This window comes from Pleurodeles waltl, chromosome 2_2, assembly GCF_031143425.1.
Source record: "Pleurodeles waltl isolate 20211129_DDA chromosome 2_2, aPleWal1.hap1.20221129, whole genome shotgun sequence".
Classification (NCBI taxonomy): Eukaryota; Metazoa; Chordata; class Amphibia; order Caudata; family Salamandridae; genus Pleurodeles; species Pleurodeles waltl.
In genome coordinates, this window is record NC_090439.1 from 114,713,317 (window position 1) to 114,725,789 (window position 12,473).

At 41.6% G+C, this 12,473-nt stretch overlaps 1 protein-coding gene across 6 annotated transcripts in view; it reads right to left on the reverse strand.

Moving 5' to 3' along the window:
- The window catches only part of RELCH (RAB11 binding and LisH domain, coiled-coil and HEAT repeat containing), a 1,006,576-nt gene that overhangs the window by 715,265 nt on the left and 278,838 nt on the right, over positions 1-12,473 (reverse strand). For all 6 annotated transcript variants that reach the window (XM_069219494.1, XM_069219496.1, XM_069219495.1 and 3 more), the window contains one exon: positions 2,036-2,111. In XM_069219494.1, coding sequence (XP_069075595.1) covers positions 2,036-2,111 — 76 coding nt within the window. The remainder of the gene's footprint in view (positions 1-2,035; positions 2,112-12,473) is intronic.

Here is a 12,473-nt window from a genome sequence, read left to right on the forward strand (position 1 = left end):
TCTATGTTTTTTAAAGTACTCTGGGATCCAGCTTAGGGGAAGGGCAATTTGGTGATTATGGCTATAGGTGAGGATCCTCTGGAGGAGAACAAAATAATTATTTCTTCTATCTTGATAATACAAGATATTGGGGACTAGACAAGAAACAATAAAAACCAGGCCTCAAAGAGACATCCAGGGGCACAAGTAAATGCTGAGAGAGTGGCACGTTTTGTAGTCTCGACCACCTACCCAAACATCACCAGCTGAGTCATGAGAAGACCGCGTTGATCAGTTAACTATATACTATCTGAATCAAATAGGAATAATGCCACCAACTAGGAATAGCCAGTCAATAATGGAGAAGCTTAAGTGACAACTTACTGTAGGCTAATCTAGAAAAAGCTGGTAAACAAGCTCATGTTTAATAACAAGTACAAAGCATTACTGAGGGCATACAACCACTGAACATGTAGAAATTAATTGGAGCAACTCCATAACCACACGATGGGTGTCAAAGTAAGCTTTTAGGTCATTGGGTTAAGAGAAGGGAAGTTACATAACTGAAGTTATATTTTGAAAACCTTTGTGTAGTCAGGAATTTTGCATTTAAGTGCCTAAACGTGCGATCTTACTTTAGAGAACAACCTTCTGATCATAATGATCTCCTCAGTAAAATCTTATTAGATGAATAACTTTGAGCTCCTGACCAAGAGGACTGCAATCTCACAAACGCCTCTGAAGATCTAGATTAGTTGGCCACTCCTCTTCACCTAGATTGTAATATACAGAATGTTTTGCTGGGCTAGAACTTCAACATGATGCAGAAACTACTTCAAAGGGAAAGGAAACTATCAGATGAAGGAAATGCAGGATGAGTATATTTTTTGTGCAAGAGTAACATTTCAGGTCAGTCAGCAAAGTTGGAAATCCTGAAGCTGTTTTGCCTGTTAATGTTTTCCAATTTCTTAGCCACTGGATTTACAATAGTGCTGCAAGGCATGATTCACAACATTCATTTTCTATCTCTACCACTTTTGATTCAGCATTAGGTTAGAACAGGTCATACATGTCCTTTCTACATTGCTGCCATGTCTGTCTTAATTTGATCAATGTTCTCTGTAGTTGCTTTTATGTGTCTCCAGGAAAAGTTATTCACCTTTGACAAGCATGGATTTTTAGGATGCGCGGGGAAGGCTACTGTCACAATTGGTTATATTAAATGTTTTCTGACAAGGATCTACCCTACCAATAGTGGTATAATTAACAATACCTCTAAGTCTCAAAAGAACTGCTAACCATTTCAATAGAAAGCCTTTTAGTGAGACGGCTGCAACTTGGAAACCTTGACAATCTCAATGTTCAGTCAGTAGTCATTTAGGAACCACAATCTTAGGTTAGCATCCTCCATGAGACAGAAAGCAATGCACTTAATCTGCATGGTTCACTTTCTGGCAGCTCCACAGATTGCCCTTCCATATAGCAAAGCAGCAGGCCACCATCTTGAGGATGCCAGGCTCCAAAAGTACAGTTCTGATGCACTTTTTTCACAAATCTACCAATTCTTCTGCTCAGCAGGGGACAGGGAAACAACGTGATAATGAGCCAATGTCTCTGCATCCCACAGCAAACAAGATGCAGCAAATGTCATCTTCCTTCACTGAGGACACCTGCAACAAGTTCTACTTTATTTACAGCATAAATCTGTGTTTAGTGAAAGGAAATATATAATTAGGCTGCCATTTTGTATGTACCCTTCTATACCCCCTTGAATAAAACATACCATCTTCCACAGTAGTGATGCTCAGTTCAAAATAAGTACCTATGAACTTCAATTCTAACATATAGTAAATTAAAATATTCCATGAAAAAAAAAATAGGAGTTAAATAACCAAATTCAAAGATATAACTAAAGAAAGCACATCAGGTACAAAATATAAATTGTGTATATTAAACATTGAATTCTGCATACATTAAATGGTCCAACATTAATTCAAACCTCATTAACGGATTAGAATCACTATTTTACATGTACAAATACAAATTCAGATCATACCTCTGATCCTAAACGACTGTCTGCTGACATCTGACAAAAAGATAGTAGTGCCTGATGGAAAGCAGGTGACAACTTCCTGGATAAGCATTCAAGAAATAACAAAAAAGCAAAATGATGTATTTGTTAACGTGTTTCTTTCTTTCTCTCCAGAATTTACAAATAATGCCTTTTTAACAAGGAAATTAAAAATCCAGTACACATTGCCAAATGCTTTTGTGTGTGTGTTAAATTAAATTCTTTTAGACAATACTGATTTAGAACTTGAATGCTATGACTAGAAATACAAAAACAAGCAATTTAAAAGCACCTCAAACATTTACATTAAACAGATGGGAATGTGGAAACCACTGAATTCAGCAGTCTTTTCATTTGAATGTCTACCTCTCAGTGAACATTCTGACAGGCCAACTCCTAACAAATATTATCTAGTAACAATATTAAGGGTTTTGTTATACACAGCTACACAAAATAGGTAATAAATATACTGAAAATATTTACCTCTGAGTCTTCTTGGAAACAACACCTTCTAAAATTACAGAAGTCACGATCATCTATCTCAAATTACTTGAGCAGATTGATCCCCTCTTCAGCTTTCCTAATGAGGTTAAGAAAATGGTAGTGCTTGTCTACAGAATGGAGTAAACTTATCAATATGGAACAATTACTTGTAATCCAAACCCATCTATTCTAAATCTATTGCCACTGTCCTCATCATCATATCTCAAAAGCAATGGTCAATGTAATCCAATTCAAAAAGGAACTCAAGTACAATACATATCACTATCTAATGGAATGGTGGATGTAGACCAGAAGGAAAATTACATCTTTGTATGGAGATGCCACTTGTGATTGGCAAGGCAAGATGATGCTTGCTGACTTCAACTGATCTAATGCTGAGGAATCCTGCTGATGACTGAACATCATGGAGATACTGTGATGTGCCAGACAGCTCTACAGCCTCAGCCTTCCAAAGAGCATGTGATTCCTACACCGCCCTGCTTGCTGTAGTACCACAAGGCTTTGTCTTATACATTAGTACTTAGCGTGACCTGCCACCATCGTGATTACGTAAGTGGGTACGGGAAACAGTCTAGTCTGATCAGGTTCACGTCTGTTGTTCACCAATAGAAATCTTGAGACGGCCCAAAGATACAGATCATGTCTAAAAGTGTTCCCCAATGGTGTGCCAACTGCAAGTCCAGCATCGATTAAAGGTCCACAAGCATGGGGAACAAACAGGATACAAGACGCTAACAGGCTGCGGATTCTCAGACCACCTAGGATAGAACGGTAGCTCTAGCCCAAAACTTCATGATTAATGCCTTAAAGTCTCAGGGCTCAATGCATAGGTGGAAAACCTTCAAGCTCACAATGTTCAACACAGCCACACTAGATAGCAGCCTTTTTGAAGGTTGAAGATGAGAATTGAACTCAATGATAGAAAACCAAAGGGTGGATAACAAAATAGTTTTCTTCAGGTGGTCTGAGATTAGCACGCCTACACCAGCCAGCCGTTAAGGCAATGAAATACATGGATAACCTGCCCAGCAAAAATAGGGAGCAACTACCTTCATGACATTAGTAAACACTTGAAGAGTTGATGTAAGGGCGAAATAAGGTGGCAAATAGGAACTATTCTGATTGGACCATTAATTGTAGATTCCCCCCTTTATCCTCCACCACTTCCCCCCCCCCACTCTCCCCAGAGAGACTTGTGGAGGACCTCAATCCCACTCAATGCCTTTAAGAAAGCAGCTAGGGAATCACTTAGGCTCCAGTCATTACTGGAGGACAAAGCAGCCTTCTCACGGAGGTCTCACGCCTGGATGACCCTACACACTTACATGTCGTCGACACCACAGCCATACCTAGGCCAGAGCTTCTCGAAACTAACAAAGGACGACGTCTTAAAGTACCAACTTGGTCTCCTACCACTTGTCTTTTATGCAGCCCCCTTGATGAGGGACGTAAACAACTCTAACTGCCGCCTGTGCGGTGAGGACATGGAAGATCTCCTCCACGTCCTTTGTTCATGCGATCATCTCACACTAGAACGAAAAGCCCTATTGAAGAGCAAATTTAATTAAAAAGGCATACGGACACGGAGACTAGCAGTAATGGCGTGCTTTGCACCTGGTGACCTACAGTTGAATTGTGCCTTGGTAAAGATTCTACTGCAGGTGTCACAAAAGCAGGAGTTAAACGAGCAGCACTGCCCCCCTGTCAATCTAAAGGAGGCGGACAGGCTTAATGCCTGACAATGGACTACAATGGCATTAAGCGAAGCTCTACTCACACTGGAGCAATGCAAATTATTTAAATAGCAACACTTAACCATCATTTAAAGGAAGCTCCTATGGAGCCGAACTGAAAGGACTGAACAATGATTTTTCTTTTTTACCTTTTTATATAGTGCTTACCTATTTTTATTTTTTGTGTTATTAAGTAACTAAACAATAAAGTCTCTCTCTCTCACTCTCCCCCCCCTGCCCCCCCCCCCCCCCAGAAAGACTACAGGACTGGTACATGAAAGAACATTGTTCAAATCTCATTGGGTCCACGGAGCCTTAAGCTTTGCCAGACTGAGCCAGAATTATCTTGAATATCTGCAGCATGGTCTCTTTGAAGGCCTCAACAAACTGCACAGTTGACAAAGCCTAGAAAACTTGACCTAGAAACTCTGAGCATATTGGTTCTATGTTTGGCTTGGAGATCCAAAAAAGAAGGCAAAGTCATCACAGGGTTTCTTGACTGCCAGATGTGAGATATGTCTCTAGATCATGAGCTTAAGGACATTGAAGCACCTCTATTTTTCTAAGCTGCTTCTTTGAACGGTTTATCGACTTGGTCCCCAACATACTTGACAAGGGCAATCGGCTCCATGAAAGAGCTTGTTACTTGGATTGGGATAGATCGTGCTTTTTGCGCTTAGCAATGCAGAGTTTGGCTTCCAGCTCCCTGATGGCTCTGGGTTATTACACCAGGGAGCATTTGCCACAAGAACCGGAGCCATGCTTGGTGCCAAGCCACTACAGGCTGACATAGCCAGGAACCGTAACAGACACTGCTTTCCAGCATGGGCAACTAAGCTTGCAACCTGTTATTTTCAGTGTGAGATTTCAAAGTTCAAAGACTTGAGTTAGGTAATGAAATTAGTAGAAGCACTGCTCCGCATCCACATTGTAGAGCACAATATAAAAGGAAATTACGCGGGGGCACATATATGGGGCTCAAGTGTTTCATGTCAAGACATCTATTTGCGACTGAGGCCGGTGGTGCCACCTGCTGGCTATTGCAGACGTTTTCTGGATCTAATTCAGCGCAGGGGAAGAATCGCAAGGTAATGAATCTGCTGTAAAAAGAATCCAACAGAACAAGATTCATAAGTATATTTTTCTTCTTCACTAATCATTATGGATATTGAAGAGAGCAGAAAGCACATTCCCAATCTGAAAGAGGAAAAAGGTAAAAAGGTACCAAACCCTATAAAACTGAACAAATTAATCCAGCAACCTGAGCAAGGAAGCCTAATCCACTAGATGACTCTGAGTCCACAAAGACTGCAGGGAAATTATATGTATGGATCAGCGGGGTCGTACCTTACAAATGTAGGACATATGTATTTCTTTCAAACTTAACTTTTATTTCACTACAATCTGCAGATGAAAGGGTAATTTGCACAAATAGGGAGGGCATAAAATGTTGCAAACATTCATGGTTACAGTAGAGTTCACTTGTTACTTTTAGACTCAGGGGTGATATTTATCTGTTGTGTAAATGGGTGCTTCTCGTCTCTAAAGTGGAACGTTGGGGGACCCTTCTCGGGATACCATAAGGTCCTACACTACTATCAAGAAAATAGGAAATAATAGAAGGGTAAATGCTGGACAATACAGAGTTCAGTGTAGTGCAGGGCTAAAAGAACAAGTTACGTACCTTTGGTACGGTGCTTCCTAGTGCATACACTATTTAACTGCAGATTAATCACCTTAAAATACTTTCCAGGTACCAGACTAGATCTGCAATGCTCCTGTGCATGTTTGGTGGTGTTTTGAAGGTCCGCATTGGCTCCTTACCACCACAGAATTAACAGAAAGGAGCTGCAAATAAGTGCCACCTTTAGATGCGGACATAAGTTTTTATTTTTTTCGCCCCTTCCTGCGCTCTTGACGTGGAGCGTGAATAGTTGGTACCAGTGTGTCAATTCCTAACTTGGGACCTTCTTAGATATTAAAAATAGGTCATTCAACAGAGCAGGTAGGTAGGAAGGCAGCTTTATGATCATAAACGCAAATGATGCAACTAGTTCACACTCGTCTGGAGGTGATTTACGACTGACTACGGCCAGCTCGTCTTCAAAAGACAGTTGTTGAGACAGGGGAATACAGGTATTCCTGACTTCAGAAGGTGGGCAGCAACTACCAACATCACTTTTGTGAGGACCCCAGAGGTCCCGGTGTGATCAAAGAAAAGCACAGTGAAATGAAAACGTGAAATAAACATGCACCTGGCATACCTTGAACCCTACATTTCCTTTGGACGGAAGTTGAAGAAGAAAGTGCACCAAAAATCTGCTGCCACATTTCTGATGTTTTGGGAAACTTAGGGTGCACTGGATTAGTTAAAGAAAAGGGTCTGTGACAAGGGACACAGAAAAAGACTAAGTGACATGATGCCCTCACACCTGCTCTTTGGATACAGAGTGGCGGGAAGGGGTCAAGACCACTTTGCTTTTTTTGAGGTTGTGTTTGGACTACAATTTGGACTGCGGAAAGACTTTAACCATGAAGACGACCTTTCAAGGGAATGGCCTCATGAGCAAGTTTGAGACTGTGCCTGACACTTAGAGCAGGGTTTGCTCGAGGACTGCAAATTAGTCTTCTAGTCAGTGATGTATAGCATCACTTCTTGGTCCTGGATAGCCTTTGGGAGCATGGTGGTGCTTCTATTGCATAACTTTGGTTCATTTCCTGAGCACAAACACCAGAGACACACTTTGTACGGGTCTGTGACTGATATATTCTTTCTGCAGCCACTGCATGGTTTTAAAACCATCAGTTTAAGAGGGGCATTGTTCACTAATACACTGGATTTCATTAGGAAGTTGTCAGAGTGCTGACACAATTGTGAGCAGAATTCCAGATCTGTGTCAGATGGTGCAGAAAGAAAGGAATGGATATCAGCACCCCGGGATGCCACTTATGTGCAGCTTCGCTCCGTCACTTCCAGGGTGGTATGGGAGCCACAATGGGCCACCTAGTGGCGAACAGGAGCAGTGCTGGAGAAAAGTTCTCAGATCCAGACTGACCCCAAGTTAGTTTTTTAAGGTGATAGCTAGAAAGATCTATCAGAACGGAAGAGACACAAAGCTAAAAAGACACAGGGTGAACCTTTAGGTTGATGCTCCATCTAGGAATGGTGTGGACCAGTCCTTTGGGATGAAAACGGAATGGATGGAAGTTTGAGAGATGGCAGGAGGTAGGTAAAAGTATAAACAATGGGAAAAGGAAAAGTAGGTGGAATAGTGAAGAGTGGAGGAGGGGCAACAAGGATTAAGGTAAAAGGAAGAGTGGCAGGATGTTTAAATAGTTATCTTTGATATGGACACACAAAGTATGACCCACACTTAATGAATGCAAACATCCAGTTACACAATATCAATAAAGCAGTTTGGGTGGGGTGAATAGTTGGATGATCCCATCAGTATGGTTTGATCAATCTTTGAAAGTCATCTGCTTTACCAGCAAGACTTTGACTGGGCTACAGAAGTTGCTTCCTGCAACTGAGCAAGAAGGTGCCACTTGATCCCCTTTCTATTTGTACTCTGGTCAACTAACTGTTTTTAGGGGGCTTTTCTGATGTTCGTACTCAGGGCTGATTCTGGTCGCCTAATAGGCAAAATCTGCCTGTCTTGGCTCTTCCATCTTGTGTACCCTGTAGCTATCCATCTTTGTTCCATGCTCAGTTTCAGTGTCACATTGTTGTGACAAGCATTCAAGCAGCAGGGTCTCAGACTTAACAGCATTCTGAGCCATCCTGTGATAGTCAAATGATGTTGCCTGACAAGAGAAATCTCATTTGTTTTCAAAAGCAAGATTTAGGAAGTTGCCCCACCTAGAATTCCCTCATTGTACTACCTTGGTCGACATGCCCTTAAGACAACAAGATTATCTCTGATAATCAGCCCTTCTGCAGTGGTCTCCCCTCTCTTGCAATAATTCCAGTGCCAAGATCCCTCTACATAACTTTATTCCAGTTTCAGCTTTATACCCCTCACCTCTAACATCCCATAAGTATTTATATATTTATCTTGAACATGTAGCATGCTCTACTGCTGGAATGTTCTGTGTAATATACACATAATGTTTATGATGCTACTGGTGTTCAATTGGGGGGGGGGGGTTGGTATGTGCAGGCGATAGCATGAGTACTTTGAGACATAACAGAGGTGACTGAGCTGAGACCAGAGACACTATTATGCTTCAACAGATTCCACACTTATTGAGTTGGCTTGCCCTCCATGTATGTAATGAGATAATGTTATACTTACACTAACTATGTAAATGTATACATCTGACATTCACCTTGTTTCTGACAAGTTTATTATAAAACAAATAAATAAACGTCCAAAAAAATAAATACATCTTCATTCCAATTTCAATGCCTGGTCTGCTTTGCCTCGGGTCAGTACGCTTCACACACCCCTAGAGTTTAATACTGTTTTTAAAATAACCTTAATCTTCATCTGATGAACTTAACGTGACTCTGCAGGGTAAATACCTGCTGACCATATAACTACTGTAGGAGACACATTTGTAAATAAAGACAAAGGGAAGGGGGAGACTGAGTTAGACTTTGTGTTTTGTGCAAATAACCTATATTAACAGAAATGCACCAGGGATCAAAGCGAGACAAAATGTTATGGGCAATAAGGAGGCAAGCATGATGTGCAGGCAACGGTGTTCATCAACCTAGAGTAGTCAAATTTAATAAAGAGCGGAGTTACATGAGGAAAGGTCAACCAAAGCAAGAGATAAAGGTCCAGACAAACAGTAGAGTAGTCTCAGGCAAATAATTAAAAGACACAACTAGTAAAAAGAATAAGACGGTCAGAGAGGAAGGAGGCAAAGAAGCAGTGATAACTGGGAGAAAAACCAACAAGAGAAAAGGTCTGGCAACTCATATGACTCCCTGGAGAAAGCTAAGGACACTTCTCTTAGTAAAGTGCACATTACAGGTGCAAATATGTTGGAAACTGCAACCTTTGGAAGGTACTTGTCAGAGACAGCACAAACATGAAAACTAGTATAAACTAGGAATGACTGCAAAAAACAAGGATGACCGTACTATTGGGTAAGGACAATAAGATAAACAGTAAGAAGAGTGATGGAAGAACAAGTATCTGCTGCAGTTAAGCTTTTAGGAACAGGTGAAAAACATAATAATCTACCCTCATAGGTATGCAGCGAGACAGCAAACCTCAAATCCAGAAAGAGCACATAAATATGAGAGAAAAGAAGGCATAAAAGACAGGATTTGGAATAAAACATATACTGTCACCATTACTTACTAGCGACTATAAAACGAAGGCATCAAGAATATTAACAAGCAAATAAATCAGTAAGTCAATGATAACAAAAAACACTCAAACAATTAACATCGCCAACTGAAAATGGTAGGAACTGAAAGCCTTCACAGCAAAATTTAAAAGTCAAATGCCCAGCGTTTTATCCATTATTGTACACCTCTGAAGATTCTTGAAGGGAAGCAAAAAGCAGAGTGTATTCTCTGGAAAGAAAGTAGAATACAAGCCTCCAAATGAACGAACACCAGAAAGAAAGCCTCAAAACAATGAACACCAGAAAGAAACAACTTTAAGAAGACCAAATGGGGCATTTATGTTTCATCAACAAACATTATTTGAAGCATATTGAATAATGTCTCAACACCATAACCACTGCGTGCAACACTGAATGCCAAAAGTAAGAGGAGGCCATAAGGGTTGGCATAAACAGGTGATAGTGAGTGAACTAATAAGATGAGGAGTCATAAGTGTAAAAATAAACAGTTTAGGAAACTGACCTTACTTATTTAACTCTCTAATCGCTGGGGCTTTCCCCCACCAAAGTTGGAGCCATTTTCACATTTGGGGAAGTTTGCACATAAGCATTTACAACATTTGCTTTCAACAAAAGATGAACAGGTCATATTTGCATCTTTTTTCCCTTTATGTTGGAAACACCCAGCTCCCAGGAATTGTTGATTCCACCAGAGGGACTAGAGAAAACATCCAAAATATAGGAAGAATTTTTGAGGGATAACAATGTGCTCTGCAAGCAAGTGGGTGTTTATTTCAAAAAATGGCATCAACAAATGTTTCGCTGTGCATCGCCCTATTTTCAGGTTTCCGGGAACAGAGAGAGCAGTACAAAAAAAATCCATCACAGTTTTTGGAATTTTTTAAGTGCCAATTAACGTTTTCTATTTTTGCAGTTTATGCCTTCTTGCAGTTTGTTGGGGAAAGGTGTGTGAAATATACGGGTGAATCGGGAAATCTGTACATAAAAAAATTAGACAATATTCTGAATTCCAAAAGGGGTCCTCTGTGTAATGTGCTCGTGGTTTTCTCAATGTAAGAAATAGTTGAGTTCAAAAAAGTATTAAAAGAAAGAAGGAAAAATAGACGACAATGCGCTCCTTTGCACTTTTTGACAAGTTGGCTGATCCACAAAAGTAATATACCATTACAACCTGCAGACCCTTCTGGTCGCAGTGTTAAATACCGTTTATTGGTTGTCCAGAAACATGAGCTATGTACAGTCATTAACTGAGCTGAAGCTTAGTACTTTTTTTTCAGACTCTACAGACCAAGCAACAATTCATAAGATAACATTTAAAGAATAAAAAATTGGTATGAAGGAAAGCTATGCACTTCTGAAATGTGCCCTAAAATCTGAGTTTAGGAATAGTGATTATGGGTATCCTAAAGTTGTACTCAAACTCATATGATCCAGAAGGCATCTTTAAAATGTGTTCATTCGTGTACACTTCCATTAGAAGCAAATAGTGGATAGGAATTCAATAAAAAACATATGTTCTGCTATTCTGTGTTCGCACACTTCTGCAGCTAATGATGATAGTCTCATCCACACATAGGGGAGAAGGTTATCACCCACCACAGGAAAGGCTCAAAAATGCAACATGGCAGGATTTTTCCTTGGAAGTTCAATCTTTCTGAGGATGTGAGTATATGCAGTATTTGGGTGCATGGTCAGCTGGCACATAGGAAAATCTACCAGCCACAGACATTTCCAAAAAACGATTCCAAAAGGAAGCCATAATGGTGGGGCTTATGTTGATCTCACTACTTTTTCTTAGCCAGAATTCCCAACAAACATCAAACTTTGGCTAAAATCACAGAATCATCCTAGAATTATCAAAAGGTATGCAGTGTTTATTGACCACAAGGCCAGGCTGGCGGAAAGAAAACTTCTTCCCAAGTGAGTCCAGCCTTTTGGATTCCCTATCTGGCATAGCAGAAAGGAGCTCATCCTGGGAGGTAGAGGCTTGGTTCACAAAAGCTTTCAGGGGTGGGGTGCTGTATCAGGAAGTTAGGGTCCCCAGGTGTGGGGCGATGGTGGCGGGCACTCGTCCTGTTCACAGGAGCCCCGGTGCTGGGTTTGAACAGGTCCCCCACTAGGACGCCAGTGATGGCCTCACAGGAATGGGAGCAGGGGTTCTGAGGTGGAATCTCCTGGCTGCAGCACCTCTGTCAAGAGATTAGTCATGACTGCCATCAAGGGCAGATAAAGGTCCAGGACCTCAGCTGCCTTCCTCACCACCAAAGCAGAAGAATCTCCCTCCTCAGTATCCATGACAGCGGGAGAAAGCATGCCAGTATCTGGAGAAATATCCAGTCCGCTGGCTTCCCTCAAGTCTTCATGCCAGACCATTTATTTTTGGGGCTAGTATTCTAAAGGGCCCAGCGACCCCTCCCATTCATCACAAAGCCCAGCCCACAGGAAAAGGGCTCAGGATCCAATCGAGGAGGCAAGACTCCTGTCGGAGTCGGCATTGTATGATGCCCATTCGACCCAGTTTCGGAGTCGGCAATTACAATGGATATGGCACCATCTGTAGGCGCAGGCGGTACTGGGAGCATTGGGACCGGTGTTGGGGAAGGTCAAGGTGGTATGACGGGTGCTGGTCCAGATCCAGGACTGGATCCCTGGGAGCCCCTCAGCGCTGAGGCCGAAGCCACAGCTGTGAAACCCAAACAAGCCATCTCCAACTCTGCGGGGCTCGAAGACGCTCCAGTGGTGTCAGATTGGCTAAAAAATTAGCCGCATGGCCTCGTAGAACTCTCAGAGTTGGGCAGGGGTCGCTTTGCCTCCCAGAAACTCCGAGAATACGGAGATGGCCCAGGCACAGGCTCCTC